Below are 23,038 nucleotides of genomic sequence, written 5' to 3'. Positions count from 1 at the left end.
TAGTTTATTTAAGTTTAATACAGTATAATAGTTTCACATTCGAATATAAATTTGAGGACAGAGTTCACAAATCCGTAACATGTACTTTTGAATGAGAATAAGAAAATTTATTTTGCATTTTTTGACAATTTTTGATTTCAACGTAATTTAAAAGGTATTACTCATAAGGTTTTTAGAGCATTATCGGAGTTTTTGAGTTTAAAATTCAAACTTGAAATTTTATTTTAAGATATTACACGCTAACGCGAGTTTAATATAAATTTATATATTTTTATACGACAGTAAATTATTTGGGGTTCTTTAAATATTCACCCATCAGTTCGGTAGACGTTGAAAGGAGCTTCTCTATCTACAAAACTTTACTGGGGGATATAACAGAAGATCGTTTTTATTCGAAAATCTTGAACAATCTCTGGTGATTCCGTGTAACAGTTCAGAGTGTATAGTTAAATGAATATATTATAATCCAAATCTATCAAAATAGTTAGAATAATATAAGGAAATAATTGTTTTTTTTTTCAGATCAAAAGAAATCCAAGTTGAAGTTTAGCCTAAAGAAATCCTGAAATTGATGCAAAAATTATTTTAATTACTTTTTTTTTCACTCATATTTTACAATTAACTAAAAATAATAACAATTTACCTACATTTTTTTAGTGCATTATTTAGAATTTTTAGGGCATAAAATTTTTTATTTAAGAGCATTGTTTATGGTTTTATTGGTCATTACATTCCCAGCCATAGACATAACTTTACATAAGTCAATATTTAAATGCGTAAATAAATGACGTGTACAATAATTTGTATAATATCAATTGGTTTTTATATTATCTTCATACACGAATACACGTCATAATATTTAAAACGCATTGTTTTAAGCAAAATTTGATTAGATTATTTTTATTTTCAATATTAAATATATACCAGTTGCATAATCCTGCAGCAGGGCGTTGTCCGTGACAAATTAAATGACCGTGAATTTAACTCTTGTTTTAACTGCGTTAAAATATTATGTAAGCAGCTTTGTAAGCTGCACGGATTTTTAACACCGCAGTAATTATTTGGGTTGTTTTGACCAATTTATATGAAATACAAATTAAAAATTATATGCGTTCATTAATCATTATTCATAATTACTATTTTATTTGCTGTGATCAATGGCAACTGCAGTAGGTATATAAACAAAAAAGTATATTTTTTTCTTAGTCAATTACTAAATTATTCAACAATTTATGACATACAATTTATATTGTGGTAAAAATTAAAAATAAAGTAATAAAATGTAGCCTATGAACTATAAATGTTGCTGATTCTATATCAACCAACATTTTATGAAAATCGGTCAAAATCTGTAGATTTTCATAATTTTATTAGGTCATTCATTTTATGCCTTTGATTTAAATATTAGATAGGTACATATTATGTTTATTAATTATATAGGTAGCTGATCCTACAAGTGCGGCGTTTCCCGTGTTTTTTAAATTTATTAAATAAAACAACAACATTGGATTTGCCTTGTTTTAAACTCTGTTAAAATGGTAAGTACACTATAACTACACACAATTTTCCACAGTATTTTGGGTGGTTTTTAACAAATATAAGATACAGGTCTACAATTATTATGTACAATACTTTAATAACTATTTTATTTTATGTAACCTTCACTGACAACCTCACAAAGAAACAGCAGCATTGGCAGTACACAAAAAATATTCGTTTGTCGTGAGACCGTAAATCCCTATGTGAGCCCTTTTCTCGTAAAAAACACTTCATTTCCATCGATTTAACTTTTTTGTTTTTATAATATAAAAAAATTATTATGTTTAAAAGTGAGTTGGAAATATTAGTTAATCAATTTCATACGTAAGCCCAAATAATTGTATGAAAATTGCAATAACACAACTTCAACGACTATAACCTTTACTTTTTGATTAAACTATATTTGGTACATCATTGGCGAATTGATTCACCTACGACCTACTGTCTAGTGTCTACTTTACAAAATCACTTTTAAAGTTCTCGCCTGTTTTTTTCGACACTTGTACACACACTATAGTTTCTTTATAGCTTTTTACCTTCTAAAAAATTATGGTTTAAATGAAGGGTTGGCAACCTGTTTAACCATGTGGGCTATACTTTTTTTTCAACTTTGACATAATATTATGATAAATAGTATAGAAAATAACTTTATTACTATTATATTAAGTTATTTTATATGGAAATGTGAGTATTAAAAAATACAAATTTTACAAAAAAAATTTAATTTTAAATTAATGCGATTTCTGTGCCTGCAATTTATTAATTAATAATTAAATGTACCACTACATCGTTGTATGTATCTATGTCAATCTGTATTAAATGTTGACAACTCGTTTTCTTTTCCAATGTACTTAGGTACATATTTGTTTTCGTTATTATAATGTTATATGTTCACAGTTTCACACTATGTAATGTATTAAATAGGTATGGTTTTTCTTTTGTTATATTAATATTATCCGTACTTACTCTGTACTGTGTCATTAAATTAAATTCAGTTGAATTGAATTAATATTTTATATAGTGGTTTTAACATCTAATGTTTGCATGAATAAAAAACTAAAAAACGCATATACATAAAGTTGTTCGATTCCAAATCAAACAACCAATATCTATATAATTGTCTACGATTGGTTTCGACATTTTGTTGATAATCACATGTGGCGTGACTTACACGAGTAATTGCGAGATGAATGTAGGGCTTATTATCGCTTTTGCCATCACTATATTATGTATGAAATTAGAACACATTACCACTTTTCACATGTATGTAGGTAGTTTATTTTATTGTACATTTAACAATTATTTACGTATTGAAAAATTAAAAAATTACCGATTTTATTATAATATAATTTAAAAGCAAATATTGTATAGGTATAAGTATAATGTAACTATATAAATAATAATATATTATTATGTAGGCACATACAATTTTCTTTATGCGATCCCAATTTTCGGGCTTAAATAATACTACCTCTGTATGACGTGTAGAGCATGCGCACAAGACGCCTATACCAGCTAGTATGCTCTACATCGCGAATCGTCAGGCGACTGTTACGAAATGCCACCCTATATATTTTGATTGTAAAATTTTAAGAATTTGCGCGGCGCAAGTCTCTCACAAATATCGGGATGTAACCGGATTGGTCATCTGTTTGATCAAGCGGATTTTCTGGTATTATTTTCACCGCCGATCTATTTTCATCTGATTGAGACTTTGGTATATATTTCCATTTTAAGTAAACGAAATCACTGATGGCAGCCAACTTCTGTTGTTTGTAATACGATTGCACAATGTAGATTTCTACCATAATAATTATTATTTGGAGGAGACACTGAAATACAAAAGGAGATATACCTATATTATATGTATTTACTATTTACTATCTAATAATGTGTAGATGTACGTTGTTTACAGTATACACACATAATGGAAATTAAAGTTAATACATTTTAAACATATTTTATTGACAATGAGTGTTTTGGAGATAAGTACCTACAACATACTTATAATGATCTGTAAACGAAGGAAATATTTCTAAATATAACATTCACGATTCTAGGTAATAATTTTTTTCCTGATAAAATATATATTAAAATCATAACGATAAATATTGTACAAACCATAAAATATTCGAACTCTCCAATATACGATACAGTCAAGTTGATGATGAATAGAAAAATTATTCCTGAGCATAAGTTAAAATAATAAATCACCAACCAAGCATAAATCTTTTCTGGAGAAACCTGGGAAAACAATTTAATGATAATTAGAGATTAAATTTTACAATTTTAAATTATTAAGGACTATAATTTCAAATCTTTAAGGATATTATTATTTGAGTTACAACTATATTTTTTATACATATTATTTTACTAAAAAATGATGATGCCAATTTCACAATAGGTATTTCAATTTTTTCAATTTTTTATATAAAAGTGGTGTATTTACAGGGGGGTCCATGGGGTTCGGACCTCCCCATTGGCCACAGAAATACGTTGGTATCTAAACATATAATATATAAATATATATATAATTATATTTTATAGAGGAGCCCCCCTCTTAAATATGTTTGTAAAATTAGCTGGACACCCTCCATGAAAGATTCCTAAATACGCCACAAAGTTCCATTAGTATTTTGTTAGCAATCTGGCTTATATGCAATTTTCGAAACATTTTGTTTATCCTGATTATCGGCATTTATAAATACATGAATCGTGGATTATATTTTTATAAGTTTTCAAATTTTCTATTCAAAAAATAATATAAATAATACAAAACAAAAATTAAGTATGATGATATATTTTACGAACAAAACGTTAATTTGCGTTTTATGGATTTTTCGAATAATCATTTTAGGTGCTATTATATATTATGTCTTATTGATTGTAATATTCTTCGGTTATTATCATATTATGCACAATGTAGACAATTATAATTATTCATTAATTATTACCAATATATTGAAATATTGATTGATACTTACAGTGTATGTTGATTGTTTCAGGCTAATGTTTAAATAGAATTCCATCACACCCCATGCCAATTTTATGATAAATATGTAATCCATAAAAATTTCTATAATCATTCAAAACATCATAAAATAAATATAAATAATAAATATAAATATTTTATATCTTTAAACATTTAATCATCAATTAAGATAATATCTGTTGACACTTGTGGCACGATTTTAAGTGCAAATAGTAATATTTCAATTTACCGGTATACTTCGTAATTATCGTCGATCGATTGATTTGTTGAACGTTGTACCATAATTGCAGGGTAAAGTTAAATCAAATGATAATAAGTAGGGCTATGAATTGAATGTAAAAAAAAATATTGATGGATTATCGCATAACAAATATACACTAAAATTTAAAACACGCGAAAATGTGCAAAAAAAATTTAAAACAAAATATTTTTAATTATATATACAGACGGACATTTTTCCTTTAATAATAAATTTATTAAAATTCTAAGTTTTGGGAATTTTAATTATACTCCAACTATATTTTGAAATTCTTGAATTGTTTGTGCTGTTGACGACTACTCTGTGGCGATTCAAATTTCTGTTTTTCAAATGAGAACCTTCCTTTGTTACTGTAAATTATTTAGTGGATCTTTTTTTTGAAAATTTTAATGTACCATTTATACAAATATAAATAGATGTAATGTTTGATCTAGTATTTATTATACTGTGGCTATTTTTACAAATATTTAATATTGATAGATTAATATTAATCAATAATCACTAAAATTTTAAAATCACCATAGCCCCCTTATTTTACAACCCATTATTATGGACCTATATCCTTAGTATATAAAATTAAATAATTCAAAAACTATACTCGTACGAATTTTGATCCTGATGCATCCTAACTCAAAATGTTCATAAATATTATCCACTAAATAATTTACGGTAGAAAAGTAGGGATTTCATTTTAAAAACAGAAGTTTGTATCTGCTCAGGACACTCCTTAAGTAGCACTAAAAAACTTAAAAATTTGAAAATATGGTCTTAATGTATGTTTAAAAAGTCAAAAAATAAGAATTTGAAAAAATTTATGATAAAGGAAAAAGTGTGGGTGTGTATGCTTGGTAAATCACCTTGTATATGACTTGGAAATGAATGTCAGAAATGAATGAATATAGTGCACAAAATATTGAAATCGTACATGTTTATATTTTCGTAAATTTGAGTGGATGGAAAATAATGAAAATAAATTGTAATTGTAATTTATGCAAGATAAATTTAATATTTTTATTTACATTTTAAAATATCAGCATTTATGTATTATAAAAATTTCAATTTTACCAAATTCATAATTTTTCTTAAATATGTAACAATAACATCAAAAAATGACAATTACACGCATTGACGTCTAAAATATGCAAAATAGAATTTGTTGTGAATCAAATAATTAATATCTCATTTATTTTGAACTTTTAATGAAATTCATCAATTCACAAAATTATTAAATTTACAGACTGCTTATAATAATTTATAATTTCATGTAAAACAAAAGGATAGGGTTTTTGTCAAACTTATGCAAATATAATAATTATAGTAGGTATTTGTATGGCAACAATTATTAATAAAATTAAAAAATACTTAACACTCAGGAGAGGCGTCCATTTTATTTTAGGAAAAGAGTCTTTGACCGTAGAATTGTAATGTAATGTTAAATTAATGTGTTCATCAAAATAATTATCAGTAGTGAATGTTAGTGATGTAGAATTTTCAGAGCTGGCATGCTGATAATATTGATAATAGTTTGACAAGCGGTATAAGAAATCGTTCATTATTATGGATGTGGTCATAAACTAAAAAATATATAAAACAACACAGTATAAATAATATTTTGTACAATAATATACATCGTACTTATGTAAAACCATATTATCTCTAAGTCTTAATTATGAGTAGGTACTTATAGGTAAAACCATTACACTAAAGCGTTTACTATAAATAAGTGATGGCAGACAAATACTATTTTAATAAAGATACATGGTATTACATATGTCTTTACAAATCTTAATAAATAGGTAGAATGTATTGTTCTATTATATATTGCACTAATATACATTAAATCAATGATTATTATATACACTATAAATTAATTTCTTCATTATTCCGAACAATTTTCATTATATTATTGTTTTCTCATCTATTATCAAATAAAATATAAAAATGGTTTTAAAAGTATAAATTCCGAATTAGTTTTTAATTTCAATTAAATAACCAAGGTTCTGAAATATACACTGCATATTGTATTTAAATGCTGTATCATTTTTTTCTTATCACGTCCTATTCAGTATAAGAAGTATTAAGAACCTACTTAGTACTCATAGTACTACAATTTTTCCCCTAATGGCTAATGTGGAATTCTAATTCAACTGGTTTCATATACGTCATAATGTATTAATAATTGTTATTACTTATTATACATCAAAACTATACTAAATAAGATTTAAACGAGTAAAGAAAATAAATGAAAAATAATCGTGTAGTATGTAGGTATTTATAGGTACAGTAGTGTAGTATGTACTTATTGTAGGTACAAATATTTTGTAATATTAGCTTATAATATTGTTTATTAAAATGTATATTACTTACTATGTTAAAAATGTAAATACAACTAACGCCATGACGAATAGAACAACACCCAAAACACGATTTTGGCATGATTATCAACGTGTAATAATATATAATTAAATATTTGAAACGAAGTGTAAGAATTAATACATAGTTTATAGAACTATGGTGGATTGATTGTGGATTGATTATTTTTTAAATGTAATTGTTCACTATAAATTTACAATCGTTACAAAAATTAAAGAAATAATATTGTTATTTTATTTTGTTTTTATTTCTTATATCTATGATGATAATCCAACGACCTACACCTACCGACTGGCCACTAGACACTATAGTTTAATTTATTATTGTACGATATCAATGTTTTTAAAATAAATAAAATATTCATTTATTGAATCAGTACTATGTTAACATGCATTTTGTACCTTAGTCTTGATGTGAATTATGGAGATAAAAAACATCGGTTGTAGTAGGTGCAATATTAGTACCAATATTATATTGTATTACATAACTACAATTAATTATTTATCATGAGTTAAATATTAATATATTAAAAAAAGAAACATGTGAAGAAACTTGTATTAATTATTCAAGTAAAAGCTGCTAAAATTAAAACCTATATGCATTATTTAGTAAAAAATAATCTGTACAATTTCGTGGCATTATTATTATGACGAATATTGTAAAAATCTGAATGCTTTTAAAAGAAAAGGTGACAATGTAAATTTATTATTTTTTAACTGCCTTAATAAATAATCACGAAGACTTTTGTATTAAGACGAAAAGCTTTTTTACATACTAACAAAAGTATTATCATACTCACCTAAAGAAAAAAAAATCATAAAAGTTGAACATTTAAAATGTATGCACAAACAGAGCCAATATATTAAAAAAATTATATGTATTATGTATAATATAAATATTTAGTGAACATTTCAAGTGTATTCAGTTATTCATTTTTGAATTAGATACAGCAAAGACTCTTTATAGTAATATAATTAAATAAATTATTAATATGTAATTTTGACAGTACCTTTAATAATATACCTAAATATAAATTCTTATTAAAATGCAACATGATAATGTGCATTTTTGTCAATTTTAATTGTTGATCGTGGAATTATGTTGAGAATGTAATAGCATAGTTAATTCTGTTTGATATTGGTTATGTAAGGCGGTATTCTAGATCCTTCTTGGGTTTGGCCAGATGTTCTTTCATTGAAAGCTGACGATGAAGAATAATCGACACCTTTGGATACCACTTCTCCTCGTGATACGTATTTCCATTTGAGTTGTATGATGTCATTCAGCATATTTTTTTTTTCATTAATATAGTACGAGTGGATTATAGCGATCTCAAAACTTATAATAGCTATGTATATCAGTTTCTAAAACAATAATCATAACACAAAATTAATTGACATTTAACATACATAAGTAAAAGTAATAAATCATTTTATATTGTAATTTGTAATTTGTAGAGTTTCAATGGGGTAGATTATATATATTCGTCACTATGCTAAATATTTTTTTCAGGGCATATTTTAGCACTAATTGGCATAACAGCGTCTGCATATTTAAAAAAAGAGTAATTGATTATGAATTTATATGATAGTACTGGTACCTACCTAATATATGGTACAAAAATTGTGTAATGGTTATACTATTATGATACCATTACACAAATATTATTTTTATAATAATAGTTGTGTAGTTAATTTAAATATACTAAAATCATAATATTATCATTAAGTATAAATTGCTGCACATGATTCATAAATTTGTTTAAATTTACACCGATTACAATGCAATGGTATTTATTATACTAAATGTTTAGTGATTTTCCACCTAAAAATTTACAATATTATGCATACATACATTTCCTTATATTATATGAAAAAAAAATTACCCACCTTTTAAAACATTTCAAAAATGTATCGAATAGAACTTATTTAAAATTAACCTGTCTGCTTTTTGAGACAATTGTAGATATTTACCTATAATATTATATTTATTATAAGTTTATAACACACAATTAGAGGCGTTCTCAGGATATTTCAATGGAGGGGGATGAAAAAAATGGTTACAAAATAAGAAGTTACGTTTTGCCTGACAATTCCCATATTATAGGTAATAATAAATATTTAAATAATGATAGTATCAAATAATATTTTCAAGTCATTTGTATTGTACTTTTTATTTAAACTATAAGACAATGTTATGAATCAGTTATTTTATGTTAAATTAAATTTGAACAGAACACAATTTTGAATTGTCACTTTTTAATTGAAAAAAGACGAAAATGTTTATGATAACAAATTGTAAATAACCAACCGAAAAATGATATCACATAATATAATGAACCACATTTTGGTATTATGGTGAACATAATATGTTCACGCTAGCCAAATTGTTTATGGCTAGTGGAATTAATAATCACGATAAAGAAAAATAGCAAATAATAAAAATACAAATAATGACTAGTAATTATTGAAAACACATATCAAAAATAGACAAAACGTGTATTACTAATATATAAGAGAAAAATGAACCTTGGGAAGATCTAGGTACATACGAACAACGATTCAAAGCAAAAACGGTGTGTCATCCTATATTACTATATAGTATATTACTTATAAGTGTCAACATATTTTTGATATTTTTGCTATTAAAGAAATTTATTTTACTATTAGTAATACACTTATAGGTACACCACTACCCTACTACTTCAACCTATATACAGAAGGTTAAAAACTTAGGCCGAAAACATTGAATTTTTGCGTTTTCGCAGTTGAGTGCATGCATTGCGCCACACCAAGCCACATACAATATTATAATATACCTATAAATGCACAAATATCCGTGAATACATGAATACGCGAATACGTGAATAACTTTAAAATACGCGAACACGGATATTAAATTAACGTGTATTAAGTATACGACATACGTGAATATAATATTTTTTTTTCACATGCACACGGACTTTGTGTTCACGTACGTATTAATTCACATTTTCAATCGAGGCCTCTAATTACAATAATATCCGTATATCAACTATTTTCAATTTTAATACAGACTAGGATTCATACTTATAACGTTGATTTTATTGTTATTATTGAAGTCTCTGATTATTATGACCAATTTGAACAATTTGTTGAAATACCTCAAATACCTATACATACCATACATATATCTACCTATATATATATACCAACACCTATACATACCATGAAAAAATGTCCAAAATTTTGTTCTATCATTATAGAAAATGTATATACTAGAATTGAATGTCTCATCATCGATATTGTATAATGGACCAAATTCAATACCATAAACAACAAATTCGCGTAATAAATTACTAGCCACTGGTAGATTTTTTGAGGAGCACGCTACAAAAATAATGAGCGAACACGAAAGAATTACTATATTGTACGTTTTAATATTATATTGTATGTTTGGTAGGTACTATAATAATATTATGTGTATTACTTTGAAGGTGGATTGCTTGAGACAACAATTCGAGATGAATTCCAAAACGATCCAACTGACTGCCATTATGAATATGTAATCCATGTATATTCCTGAATCCAGTTTGCAATAAAGTTAGCCGAGAAGACAATATTTTGTTAAAATATGACGTGTAAAGCATGGATTAAAATTGAAATTAAATATGTTATTGGACAGGTATTAAACACTTACCGCTCATGACAGGTACTCTTTTGATATCCGACCAGTAGTCAGGAAGCTCACTTTCTGAAGTGCTATTGTCATCGAGAGAAACCGAAGTATTGCTATTTGAAATATTAATCCATTTAAATCGTTCATACTTTTCAATACGGTGATGAAAGTGTTTAAACGCTTCTATAATATTCCAAAACTGTAATAGTAATGAAGAATTTGGTTACTATAAAATAAATTCTATATAAATAAAAATGTATACGGAAATGTTTATACTTAACAGATTAAGTACCTAACCTAACCTAACTGTTGAATTTACGTGAAGTTATACCTATATATATATGCATATTATTAATATCTCCCTGGTTTTTAAATAAAAACTTAGCTCGTTGAAATATTTTTCCCAAGCCTTATGACAGAAATTATAATTCATCAAAAATATTATTTTTAATATTTTTTAATAATTAATTACGATAAACTTTTTAAATGACTTAGTTATGTAAAAAAAATATTTTCAAAACAATTAAAATTGTTATTAGTAATGTAAGTGTATTCACTTAAATGGATTGTGTGATACATACGAATGTTTGAAAATAAATACTATTCAACCTGTGGTTTAAGTCATGTTATATAAATTGTTATTTAATTTTTCCTGAATAGTAATATAATCTATATATTATATATAAAAATGGAGCGTGAAAAATGTACGTTACCTAATCAATCGAGAACGGCTGGTCCGATTTGGCTCAAATTTTTTTTTAGATGTTCGTAATTGTCAGGAGAAGGTTTTTACGAAAGAAAATTTTAGGAAAATCTACCGTAAAAGTACGAAATCTGGATGTAAAAAATACAACAGTGGCGCAACAGTGTATTATATTATATTGGTTGCTATTGGTTAATCGGGCATGTTTGTTGATTTGTATTATTTTTAGTCTATATATATATATAATATATAGGTATATATAGGTATCTGGTATATATAGGTATATATAGGTATATATATATATAGACAAATATTAATGTTTGTGTGTAGATTAGACCTCTGAGAAGAAGACAGGCTAATTTAAAAATAGTTAAATTTGTTTTTTTTATTCGTCTGATATTAGTACAGATAGGTTAGGATTTTGTATTAATTGATTATATTAATCCACCATAGGTGGAATACGACAAAATGGTACCTATAACTTTGATACTTTAGAGATTAGAATTAAATCATATATTTACGTACAAACAGCACGGGGTTCGTGATCTACCGCAGGTAAATTGCCTACCTGATAATATACTGCTGCGAATCAGAATTTTTATTTCGGGCAACGGAAAAGTTAAGATAAATTTTGAACATCATACACCGAATATTAAATAACAAGTTGAACAAAGTTTGAGTCATACAGAGTTGATGCATTTAACAAGCAACGAAGTGCATTGGATCAGCTAGTAATATATATTTTTGATTATATTAATAAAATTCTTATAAACATTAATTATAGACTAGATAACCTTTAAAAATTTGATAATAATATTGGTAGGTACCTATAGACTATAACAAAATAAATATAAAGTAAAAACATGAAAAATAAAAATGTGATATAATACAGTACCTAATATAAAATGCGATTAGAATCATTATCAATATAAGAATTTTAACTAATGAGTGACAGTAAATAATAACTAATACCATTATTTATATTATTAAAATACATGTATTAAATGTGTTCACATTTTACAGGCGCATAACAAATTAATTATAGGTCTTAAAGTTCTTACAATGTTTATAATGGCAATCGTACTGACGCCATGGTGTAGTGGACAACATCCGAAGCAAGTTTTCATAATATTTATAGAAAACTACAACTTAAAATGATTATTAACGGGAAAGATCTTACAAATTAGCAAATCATTAAGATTTTTTTATCTTATAGAATTATAGATTATTATTATATAGCATAAAAGTTAAAGGCGGTACCTATACTACACGTGTGTTATTTGTAATTATTTGTTGCCTTAGGTACACGCACCAACACGATTGGAAAACAACTAATTTAATATTGATGAAAAAAAAAACCGAGAGAATTGATTGTCACTGTCGTACTGCAAATTCGTTTGTGATAAAAATATTATAAAATATATATATATTGTGTAGACATGGCGGTTTAAAAGAGCTGATAATGTATTGCACAGCTATAAATACAAAACATGATAAGTGATGGTTATGTTAGCTTATGATCTAAACAAATCAGCGGTTCTCAAACTGTGGTATGCGTACCACTGGTGTTTGGTGGTACGCAGAAGGCTACATGTTGGTACGCGGAATACCGTGTGGCGCGGGCGGGGTAGTTTGCAAAATAATAAATTAATATTTTTACTGAAGTTTTGTAACAGATCTAATATTATTTTATATTTTGTGGAAATAGGTACTAAAATATACACTATTAAAAATGTACCTAAATTATTATTTTTAAACATTATATTTTTTAAAAATGTATCGAAATATCGAAGAGTTCTATTTTTAGTAATTTATGGTACATGGTCCATATCATACCATATGAGTGGTATGCGCAAAAAAAAGTTTGAGCATCTCTGATCTAAACGAGTCCTGTTACATTGAGTTTTACTTTTACAACGCCTAGCTGTACAAAGTACACAATACTATTGTACATAATTTAGGTTATCAAAGGAAACGCTTTAACTATATTATTATAAGCTTACATATTATTTTGAATGAAAATACACAAAGATAAAACATTATTGACGTTATAATGATTATAACATACAACAAAGTGTTACAAATTTTAAACAAAATATTATTACCTAATTAAAATAATATTAATTTGCTTAATTTTTTTTTCAGAATCATTGTCTAAAATATAATTTGTTGATTTTAATTTATTTCAATGTTTGTTGTTTAAAAGCGGTAAAGCGATAATATAATAATATAATAATAATAATATACACTAGTGCTGGGTTGTATAAACAATCACTAAACATTTATTGAATCAATAGTGAGCTAATGGTAAAAATGGTCCTTAAACATAATTTAGTGACCCATGATATTGGTCCATTAAATTAATTCATTTTTCATGCAACATTAGCCTTTATTGTCTAAAGACTAAAATATGGTCATACCTACCTATTATTAATTTTATTATATTAGGAGGCATAATTTGAACCGGTGTAATTGCCATAAAATTTACCCAACTGTATAGGTATAGTTTTCATTAGCAATCAAACAATAATTATGTGATTTATAAACTCAAAACAATAGTCCTACAAGTTGTTTCCAAAACAAAAAACTGGCTTCATTTAGGTTTTATAATAGAGTTGCCAACCAAGGTTGGGTAAGATACTCAAAAAGCAGTATCGAGATACTAGATTCAAGATACTTTGCTTTAGAGTATCACGATACGAGATACTAGATACTTGGCTTTAGAGTATCGCGATACTATAGATACTCGATACTAAATACTCGATACATTTTATTAAAATTAGTCACTGGTTTTTTTTTTAAAAATATGTTTATTATTATGGGGATGACCACTTCGTTAAATATGGCAAGTAAAATAATAACAATTGACACTTATTCAGTAATAATAAAACAAATCAATTACGACATTAATTCAGTGGCGGTTCTAGCGTATGGGCAGGGTGGGCAGCTGCCCATACCAAAATTTCTGGTGCCCCTTAATGGGGAAGGGGGAGGAAATGAGGAATGTTATTCTGTATTCACAGTTAAAACCTAATTATAAATCTACTGTTACCCATACGAAAATGTAGTCCTAGAACCGCGCCTGCATTAATTTATCTCGTTGTCGTCAACAATGCAATAATAACCACAATACAATTACAGAACAATTAAATAATAATAATTATATCAATAATAATTCTACATTAAAAATTATATAAATAGGTACATAATAAAAATAATTGTAGTAATAACATAATGTCCCAAATTCTAATATATAATAAATAATGCAATATTGCAATAATGCAATGCCAACATTTATGCAGTCTAATTTTTTTATCGTACAGCCCTTTTATATTCTGAGCCGAGTGATGAATGTATTTTACAATGATGTATGTTTTTTATTTTATATTTTTGTGTCTGTGATCACTGTTTGGGACAGTAAAACTGCTTCGATTTTCTTCAATAGTATATCTTGTTCGATGGAAAAGTGAATCTCGTTGCATTGGTTCATTCAGCAGGGCAAAATTTAAAATTCCTATTTCTCAATAGCTTTCAAAAGCGCAGGGAAAAACAAAATAAAAATTAAGGAAAAACAGTAATTTTTATCAGTAAAAAATTACTGTAGATAAATGCAATTTTCACTGGTTGTTTATATGCATTTTCTATACACGATAACATTTTCAAATTTGTTTTGAGCTGTTTACGGACATTTTCAGTATCTAATTTTAGATTCTAAGCGGAGCGAGGAAGCTAGTAGTTTTACAATGGTGTTAATTTTTTTTTTTTTATCTTGTATACACATTTTCTACCAGAACTAGTGCTTTGATTTCAACATATAGTATCCTATCTTTTAGCAAATTGGATCAAAACTTTAAAGAGGTAATTTTTCGATTTTCTCAATAATTATTTAATGTCACGGGAAAAACCACTGACAAATTACAAAAAAACCGCTAAAAATGGGCTTTCAATTTCTAATTATTTGTTAAACATCATATAAAGAATAAAAAATGTTAATATTATAATATTAATTCAACTTTCAGTCTATAATAAATAATAACAATATAAAATATCTAGACTGACAAACCGTCTCCGCTCAGAATTGTTTTTCTTATACAATGATATTATATCATTTAATTCAAGCTTAATACAATCCGTTATGCATTGACCCACTTGTAGCCTACTGTACATAAGTTAGGTTAATATAAAAAGCAACAATGTGAAAAGAAGTTTAGATTTTGTTTATTTGTTATTTAATATATAATATTTATATTTATAAAAAAATATGTCTGGGGGGGGGACTATGCCCCTAACTTATTCTCCCTATCCAATAGCTTATAGGTACTTATTTAATATTTTAATAAATCGTAATGCATGCAAGTACAAACAATACGCGATTTTTACAATTTAACCGTAAAATCAACTAGTATCTAGTAATTACATATTGTCGTCTATACGATGGTTTTAAATTATTTTTTGATATATTATAATTATAATTGTCTTAATAAAAATTCACATATTGACATAATGTCTTAAGAAGAATAAGAATTTTTGGTTGGGTTAAATATTAGGTCAATAAAAACATATTTGGATAGTTGGATAGACTCAAAACTCGAGTACTTAATTTAATATAGTTAGATAGTTATTATATACTATCATCGTATTTAATTGAGGATATATAATAATATGGAATAATATCAATTACAAATTTACATTTAAAATGTAATGAAATAAACAAATTTTTAAAACCATAAATATAAATTCTTTTTAAAATGCAACATGATAATATGTATTTTTGTCTATTTTAATTGTTGAGCATGGAGTTATGTTGAAAACGTGATAGTATAGTTAATTCTGTATGATAGTGGTTATGTACGGTGGTATTCTAGATTTTTCTTGGGTTTGGCCAGATGTTCTTTCATTGAAAGCGGACGACGAAGAATAATCGACACCTTCAGATACCACTTTTCCTCGGGATACGCATTTCCATTTGAGTTGTATGATGTCATTCAGCATATTTTTTTTTTCATTAATATAGTACGAGTGGATTATAGCGATTTCAAGACTTATAAGAGCTATGTAAATCAAATTCTAAAACAATAATCATAACACAAAATCATTAATCAATTAGCATTTAACATTCACATGCCAAAAGTAATAAATAATTTTATATTGTAATAAATGAATATTTAATTTCAATGGGATAAAATATATATTTGTCACTGTGCTGGAAAATTTTTATTACTAAATAAAAAATTAAACTGAAAACCAATCGATTTGTTTAAAATTGTGTTAAAAATGATTTTAAGACATTTATAGATACATATGTACCAATAATATTATATTTATTATAACACGGAATAGAAGGTACCTATTTTATAAGTTATAACACATTGATGGTAGGTAGTTATTTAATGTTTACATCATACGACATTTATTTACTCGCTTTTTTCATTCAACCATTTTATTTTTAACACATCGGAAGTTCTTTTAATGTAAGGTGTTGCGTTGCCGACTTTTTACTAGAATTTGACCGAACTAGTCGAACTACGATTGTACAAACAAATTGGTGTTCACGATGTTGTAGGTATGTTAGTAGGGTGACGGGAGAGAAATAATAATAATAATAAACTTAGGTATCTAGTGCAATAATGATAAATGATAATATTATGATAATATATTGATACGAATAGTATGTCCTACGGATAATAATAAGCGGCCAGAGAAGCCGTCTCCTCGGTCGAGTTCAAACAGTAACAATAATGATAATTAAATAACAATAATACTGTTTTGGCACATACACCATGGTTGGGGGAATGAATATAATAACGGCGGCGTCGTCGGTGACAATGATGTCTGGTTGTACAATAATATGTCTCGTCACTGGACGGACGCACAAACCGATGAAGGCGACACGACGTTGAGCGGCTTGACGGAAATGTCTAAGTCGGGTCACGGACGGCGTGCGAACGGTCAACACGACCAATAATAATAACACGAGGCGGTGCGCGAAAGCATAACTCTGGTCGGCCGCGGACGCCAGCCACGCGGTTACCAAATCGAAGATTGTGCGGACACGGGGTGCCGCAGGTTCAATGGCCCCGAGTTTTGGAAAAAGACAACTTGGATGGTCGACGCTGCGGCTTGGCTGGAGCTCACGGGCCGTGCGTCGCGATAAGAGCTATGAGAAGGAGCTTGTCCAGTGGAAGATTTTCAACATTTTTCTGGGGGGAGGGGTTCTAAAAATAATATAGGTACCTATTATTTTTATTTTTATAAATGTATAATTTGTTAAAAAATTAAAAATAAATATTTAACAATATATTATTTCAGTTTATTTGAAATAGGTATATAAATAACCTTATATTCCTATATTATACTAGTGTATATAATATAACAGACATATTTATAGTGTCTGGAGAGGTCCAGTACCCCTAGACCCCCCTTAAATCCGCCATTGTATGCGGAATATGCTCACGTGAAAGCTCTCAGATATTTGTACGACGCCCTATGGGTGACGTTGCTGACCGGTTGTAAAATTACGTAGGTCGATAGAGCGGAAAATCTGAACATAAGGATTTATTAATAATAGTGACCGAAATATTATTATGATGGAAAATTTTGCAATTGAGTGGTTTTCCCAGGATTTCTATAATATTATTAAATTGATGTTGATTTTCGATTGCAGCTTTAAAAAAAAATAGAAATAAATATTGTGTAAGTACCTTCTTAGTGCAAAAGTTTGAAAATTTTAATTTTATTTTTATACCTATTTCAGTATAAAAAAATGAATAATTTCTTTAGTAAAATTGGAAAATGTAAAAATTAAAATACAATAATATCCGTATTCATTTTTTTTCAATTTTAATAGTCTGACTAGTATTCATACTTATAAATTATAATATTGAATTTATTGTTATTATTAAAATCTCTGAATTATTATGACCAATTGGATGAATTCGTTGATATATACTATACATACCGTGAACAAATTTCCAAAATGACGTTTCATCTTCATTGAAAATACTTCATGTTTAAGAACTGAATGTCTCGTTATCAATATTGTATAATGGACCAAATGCAATACCATAAACAACAAATTCGCGTAATAAATTACTAGCCACAGGTAGATTTTTTGAGGAGCACGCTACAACAATAATGAGTGAACACAAAATAATTACTTACTATACTGTACGTTTTAATATTTGTCAGAGGCAGGTACTCAGTGGCGTCATTTGGGGGGGGGGAACAGGGGCATTTGCCCCAGTCTTGTATTTACATCAACCTTAAGTCAGCACATTTACCACTAACCTCTCCCCCCATCCCCTTAACCATCATGGCACTATACTACGAGAATCTGAGTGAAAAAAATGTTGAGTCGGAAAAGTAGTGAAAAGTTGTCCTAGTCCAATAAAAACTGAAATGACGCCACTGCAGCTGTACTATAATAATATTATGTATATTACTTTAAAGGTGGATTGCTTGAGACAGCAATTCGAGATGAATTCCAAAACGATCCAACTGACTGCCATTATGAATATGTAATCCATGTATATTTCTGAATCCAATTTGCAAAATAATGAGCCGAGAAGACAATATTTTGTTAAATATGACGTGTAAAGCATGGATTAAAATTGAAATTAAATATTTTATTGGACAGGCATTAAACACTTACCGCTCATGACAGGTATTCTTTCGATATCTGACCAGTAGTCAGGAGGATCATATTCTGCAGTGCTGTTGTCATCGGGAGAAACAGAAGTATTGCTATTTGAAATGTTAATCCACTTATATCGTTCATATTCTTCAACACGGCGATAAATGTGTTTTAATGCTTCCCCAATATTCCAAACCTGTAGCAATTATGAAGAATTTGGTAACTATAAAATAAATAATATATAAATACAAATATATACGTAAATTTGCATACTTAACGAACGAGGTAACTGTTGAATTTACGTGAAGTTATACCTATGTATATTATTAATATCTCCCCGGTTTTTACTTTTTAAATAATAACTTAGCTCATTGAAATCTCATTCCCAAACATTATGACAGAAATTATTATTCACAAAAAATATTAAATTTTATTGATTAAATACTAATAGGTCAATAGAATTTTGTTACTTTAGTATAAATATTTTATTATACGCAAAGTTAAAGGTTTTTTTAACTTAAATAATCCTTTCAATCTATTGCAATAGGCATACCATTTGTTATTTTATGCATAACTATAACATAATTTGTACAGCATATATATATATATATATATACTTTGTTTTTTTTTTTTTATTTATAAATACGCCTCAACTACCAGGGTTATTGGCGTTTAAAAAGAAAAACAAATACAAATTACAGATTAATTATAATTATACAAAGAAGAAGAGAATGTAAAAAAAAAAAAAAAAAACAGAATGTATATAAGACAATTAATATAGTAGGTGCAATAAGTTTTTTGATAATATACATTGTTTGTGATATATTTAGTAGTGTTATAATTTTTTCAGCATGTTCGTTTCTTTGAGGATTTCCAGGAGAGAAAATGTTCTCTCCGTGTTTGAAGCAAGTAATTCACATAGGTTGTTGGGTAGCATAAATTTTTTTCTGGCATCTTGTGTGAGGAGGCATTCTGTCAGAAGGTGTTTAACAGTCATCGCGGTGTTGCATGAGGTGCATATAGGTGGTTCATTTTTGCTCATAAGATGTTCGTGAGTAAGCAAAGTGTGGCCAATTCGAAGTCTGGTGAGTATTACTTGGTGTCTGCGAGGGAGTGATGTGTCGGGTAACCAAGGGAGGGTGGAAGATTTTATTTCTCTTAGCTTATTGTTTCGAACTGATCTCCATTCTTGAAGGCATGTTTGATTAAGGTTTGTGTTTATTAGGTGTTTTGTATCCAAATGTGTTGTTATATTCCAGAAAAGAGTTGGTTCTTTGGTTGCCCTTTTGGCTATTTTGTCAGCAATTTCATTACCAGGTATATTGTTGATATATACTTTGTGTTTGTACATAGTACAGTAAATTTTATTGATTAAATACTAATAGGTCAATCATTAAATCTAGATACGCAAAATTAAAGGTATTTTTTTATTAAATAATCCTTTGCATATTTTGCTATTAGATTTTATATGGATAACTATAACATAATTTGTACAACAAAGTAGAATCATTTCGGAAAGGTCATACCTACATAATAATTTTATAAAATAGCTACATTTATATTTTAGTATGGGTAAGTTAAAATATGATCCTCTATTTAACACGTATGGCATCTGACACATTGATATAAAATATATAAATATTATACAGGCACCAGCATTCAATGATACAATTTAAACATTTTGGAGTCCCCACTGAAATAGGTATGACACAATAATACTTATTATATTGTTTTAGATTTATTTTGTTAGAAACAAATAATGATATGTTTAAATTTATTTTAAAATTAATTTTTTACCACTTAACATAAATTTAAACAATAATATGATGCACAATATATTATGTAATACCTATGTAAAAAAACTTTGATATTTTAGATTCTAAGTGAAACGATGAATGTATTGATTTTACAATGATGTTTGTTTTTTTTTATTTATTTTTTTGTGCCAGTCATCACCTTTTAGGACAGTAAAAATGCTTGCATTTTCTTCAACAGTATCTTTTCTAAAAGGGAAGTGAATCTAGTTGGTACTTTGGGGGGTCAAAAATAAAAATGTTCTAATAGTTTTCAAAAGCGCCGTGAAAAATGAAATAAAAATTAAGGAAAAACGGGAATTTTTACGCAAAATCGATGTTCGTGAAAATCGATTTTGGTTTTTAGTGTACCTCCTAATTTAATAATTATTTTGTAGTAAAAATGTTTAAAATGTTCATCTTTTATAGCTAAGGATTGAAAATTTAAAACAAGGTTCCACGTAAATAGGTTATATATAAATAATTACTTTGTTCACAATAATATCATCAAATATACTTAGGGTAATATCGTAGGCTGACTGACCGTTTTCGCTCAGAATCGTTTTGCTTATACAATGATATTATATCATTGAATTCATATTTAACACCATCCATTACAGTGACCCACTTGTAACCTACTGTATACAGCAGAGCGATACCCACTTGCCCACCTTTTTTAGGATTATTGACACTCGTTGTTTCCAAAAGTTGAAACTTTTTTGAAAAATTTTGTTTAAATAATATGATGTCATTTCAAAAAAACATTTCTGAAAGAATTATATTTTTACTGTTTTGTTATCATAATTTAAATTAATTTTTGTGGAAACTGAAGCCGCAAAATATTGGCTAAAATTCTGCTAATTAAAACTTTCAACACTTATAATCAAAAAACCTGTGGTTTAAGTTATACGTAAGGTATATTTTAATTTTTAATTTCCATACAAATCATATAATAATATAATATCTTCTTTGTTTATACTAGTAGGTACAGTTTCTTATAAACATTAATAAAAACAGTTAATAATAAATAATACCAGCATTTATGACATTAAAATGCATGTATTAAATGTATTCACATTATACAGGTGCATAATAAATTAATAAGTTTAAATAATAATAATTAAAATAAGTAAGTTTTTCAGTTCTTACAATGTTTAGAAAGGCAATCGCAGTGACGCCATGATGTAGTGGACAACATCCGAAGCAAGTCTTCATAATATTAATAGAATACCACAATTTAAAATGATTATTAACGGAAAAGAACTTACACAATTAGTAAATCATTAAGATTTTTTTTATCTTACAGAATTATAAATTATTATTATATGGCATAAAAGTTAAAGGCGGAACATACTACACGTTTATTTGTAATTGTTTGTTACCTTAAGTACCTGGTACACGCACCAACACGATTGGAAAACAACTAATATAATAATGATGAAAAAAATACCCGAGAGAATTGATTGTGGTCATACACTGTCCTACTGAAAACTAGTTTGTGATAAAAATATTACAAAATATATACATATATTGTGTAGACATCACGTTTTAAAAGAGCTGATAATGTATTGCAAAGCTATAAATACAAAACATGATAAGTGATGGTTATGTTAGCTTATGATCCAAACAAACCAGTGGTTCTAAAACTGTGATGTGCACTGTGCTTACCATTGATGCCTGGTGGTACGAAAAAGGCTCCATGTTGGTACGTGGAATGCTGTGTGGTGGGGTAGTTTGCAAAATAATAAATTAATATTTTACTGAAGTTTTGTAACAGATACCTATAATATTAAATTTAGAAAAAATTGTACATTTTATATCGATCAAAATGTGTGATTCAATAACGCAAAAAGCGCAATAACAATTTTAGTAAAAAAACCTGATAAATTATATTATTATAATAGGGCGATAGAAAAAAATAACACCAGACAATAGTGCCGTAGCCAGGATTTTTTTTTGGGGAGCTAAAATATTTGCTAGCGCTATAGGGTAACTACAGGATTTTTATAATATTATAGTAATTTGGTTCATTCTATCATATTTAAGACTAAAACTAAAACTCCCATAATATTTTCTTTGCTCAGTCACG

The 23,038-nt window shown here is 27.3% G+C and overlaps 3 protein-coding genes across 4 annotated transcripts; all 3 read right to left on the bottom strand.

Annotated features, from left to right (window-relative positions):
* Window positions 1–2,793: 2,793 nt before the first annotated feature.
* LOC100575840 lies at window positions 2,794–7,478 on the bottom strand. Its single transcript, XM_008186340.3, has 5 exons — window positions 7,158–7,478; window positions 6,157–6,364; window positions 4,524–4,615; window positions 3,661–3,783; window positions 2,794–3,371 (listed from the first exon to the last, which is right to left on the bottom strand). Exons 1-5 carry the CDS (start codon window positions 7,224–7,226, stop codon window positions 3,129–3,131), a joined length of 735 nt encoding a protein of 244 aa, XP_008184562.1. The 5' UTR covers window positions 7,227–7,478; the 3' UTR covers window positions 2,794–3,128.
* A 675-nt stretch (window positions 7,479–8,153) lies between these two features.
* LOC100575754 lies at window positions 8,154–12,922 on the bottom strand. 2 transcript variants are annotated; one of them, XM_003240518.4, is made up of 5 exons: window positions 12,585–12,922; window positions 10,842–11,019; window positions 10,632–10,723; window positions 10,370–10,531; window positions 8,154–8,527 (listed from the first exon to the last, which is right to left on the bottom strand). In XM_003240518.4, exons 1-5 carry the CDS (start codon window positions 12,648–12,650, stop codon window positions 8,285–8,287), a joined length of 741 nt encoding a protein of 246 aa, XP_003240566.1. In that variant the 5' UTR covers window positions 12,651–12,922; the 3' UTR covers window positions 8,154–8,284. The 2 variants fall into 2 exon arrangements, with proteins under 2 accessions (XP_003240566.1, XP_008184570.1); XM_008186348.3 differs by having other exon boundaries at window positions 12,790–12,919.
* A 2,797-nt stretch (window positions 12,923–15,719) lies between these two features.
* On the bottom strand, window positions 15,720–22,437 carry LOC100165827. The gene is made up of 5 exons (XM_001946906.4): window positions 22,099–22,437; window positions 19,175–19,352; window positions 18,966–19,057; window positions 18,482–18,646; window positions 15,720–16,590 (listed from the first exon to the last, which is right to left on the bottom strand). The coding sequence occupies exons 1-5, from the start codon at window positions 22,162–22,164 to the stop codon at window positions 16,348–16,350; spliced, it is 744 nt and encodes a 247-aa protein (XP_001946941.2). The 5' UTR covers window positions 22,165–22,437; the 3' UTR covers window positions 15,720–16,347.
* Window positions 22,438–23,038: the final 601 nt, after the last annotated feature.

The sequence above is a fragment of the Acyrthosiphon pisum genome, chromosome A1 (genome assembly GCF_005508785.2).
Source record: "Acyrthosiphon pisum isolate AL4f chromosome A1, pea_aphid_22Mar2018_4r6ur, whole genome shotgun sequence".
Lineage (NCBI taxonomy): Eukaryota > Metazoa > Arthropoda > Insecta > Hemiptera > Aphididae > Acyrthosiphon > Acyrthosiphon pisum.
This window is presented reverse-complemented; position numbering and strand designations above follow the sequence as displayed.

What these genes read in the sequence shown, in the direction of transcription:
- LOC100575840 (XM_008186340.3), bottom strand. Translation starts at nt 7,226, where the DNA reads ATGCCAAAATCGTGTTTTGGGTGTTGTTCTATTCGTCATGGCGTTAGT. An exon ending in GTATTTACATTTTTAACATA is followed by an intron (nt 6,365 to 7,157) that starts GTAAGTAATATA and finishes TATATTTTTTAG; the next exon opens with TTTATGACCACATCCATAAT. An exon ending in TGAAACAATCAACATACACT is followed by an intron (nt 3,784 to 4,523) that starts GTAAGTATCAAT and finishes TTGTTTTCCCAG; the next exon opens with GTTTCTCCAGAAAAGATTTA.
- LOC100575754 (XM_003240518.4), bottom strand. Translation starts at nt 12,650, where the DNA reads ATGAAAACTTGCTTCGGATGTTGTCCACTACACCATGGCGTCAGTACG. An exon ending in AAGAGTACCTGTCATGAGCG is followed by an intron (nt 10,724 to 10,841) that starts GTAAGTGTTTAA and finishes AACTGGATTCAG; the next exon opens with GAATATACATGGATTACATA. An exon ending in ATTTTGGACATTTTTTCATG is followed by an intron (nt 8,528 to 10,369) that starts GTATGTATAGGT and finishes TTATTGTTTTAG; the next exon opens with AAACTGATATACATAGCTAT.
- LOC100165827 (XM_001946906.4), bottom strand. Translation starts at nt 22,164, where the DNA reads ATGAAGACTTGCTTCGGATGTTGTCCACTACATCATGGCGTCACTGCG. An exon ending in TCAAGCAATCCACCTTTAAA is followed by an intron (nt 18,647 to 18,965) that starts GTAATATACATA and finishes TTATTGTTGTAG; the next exon opens with CGTGCTCCTCAAAAAATCTA. An exon ending in ATTTTGGAAATTTGTTCACG is followed by an intron (nt 16,591 to 18,481) that starts GTATGTATAGTA and finishes TTATTGTTTTAG; the next exon opens with AATTTGATTTACATAGCTCT.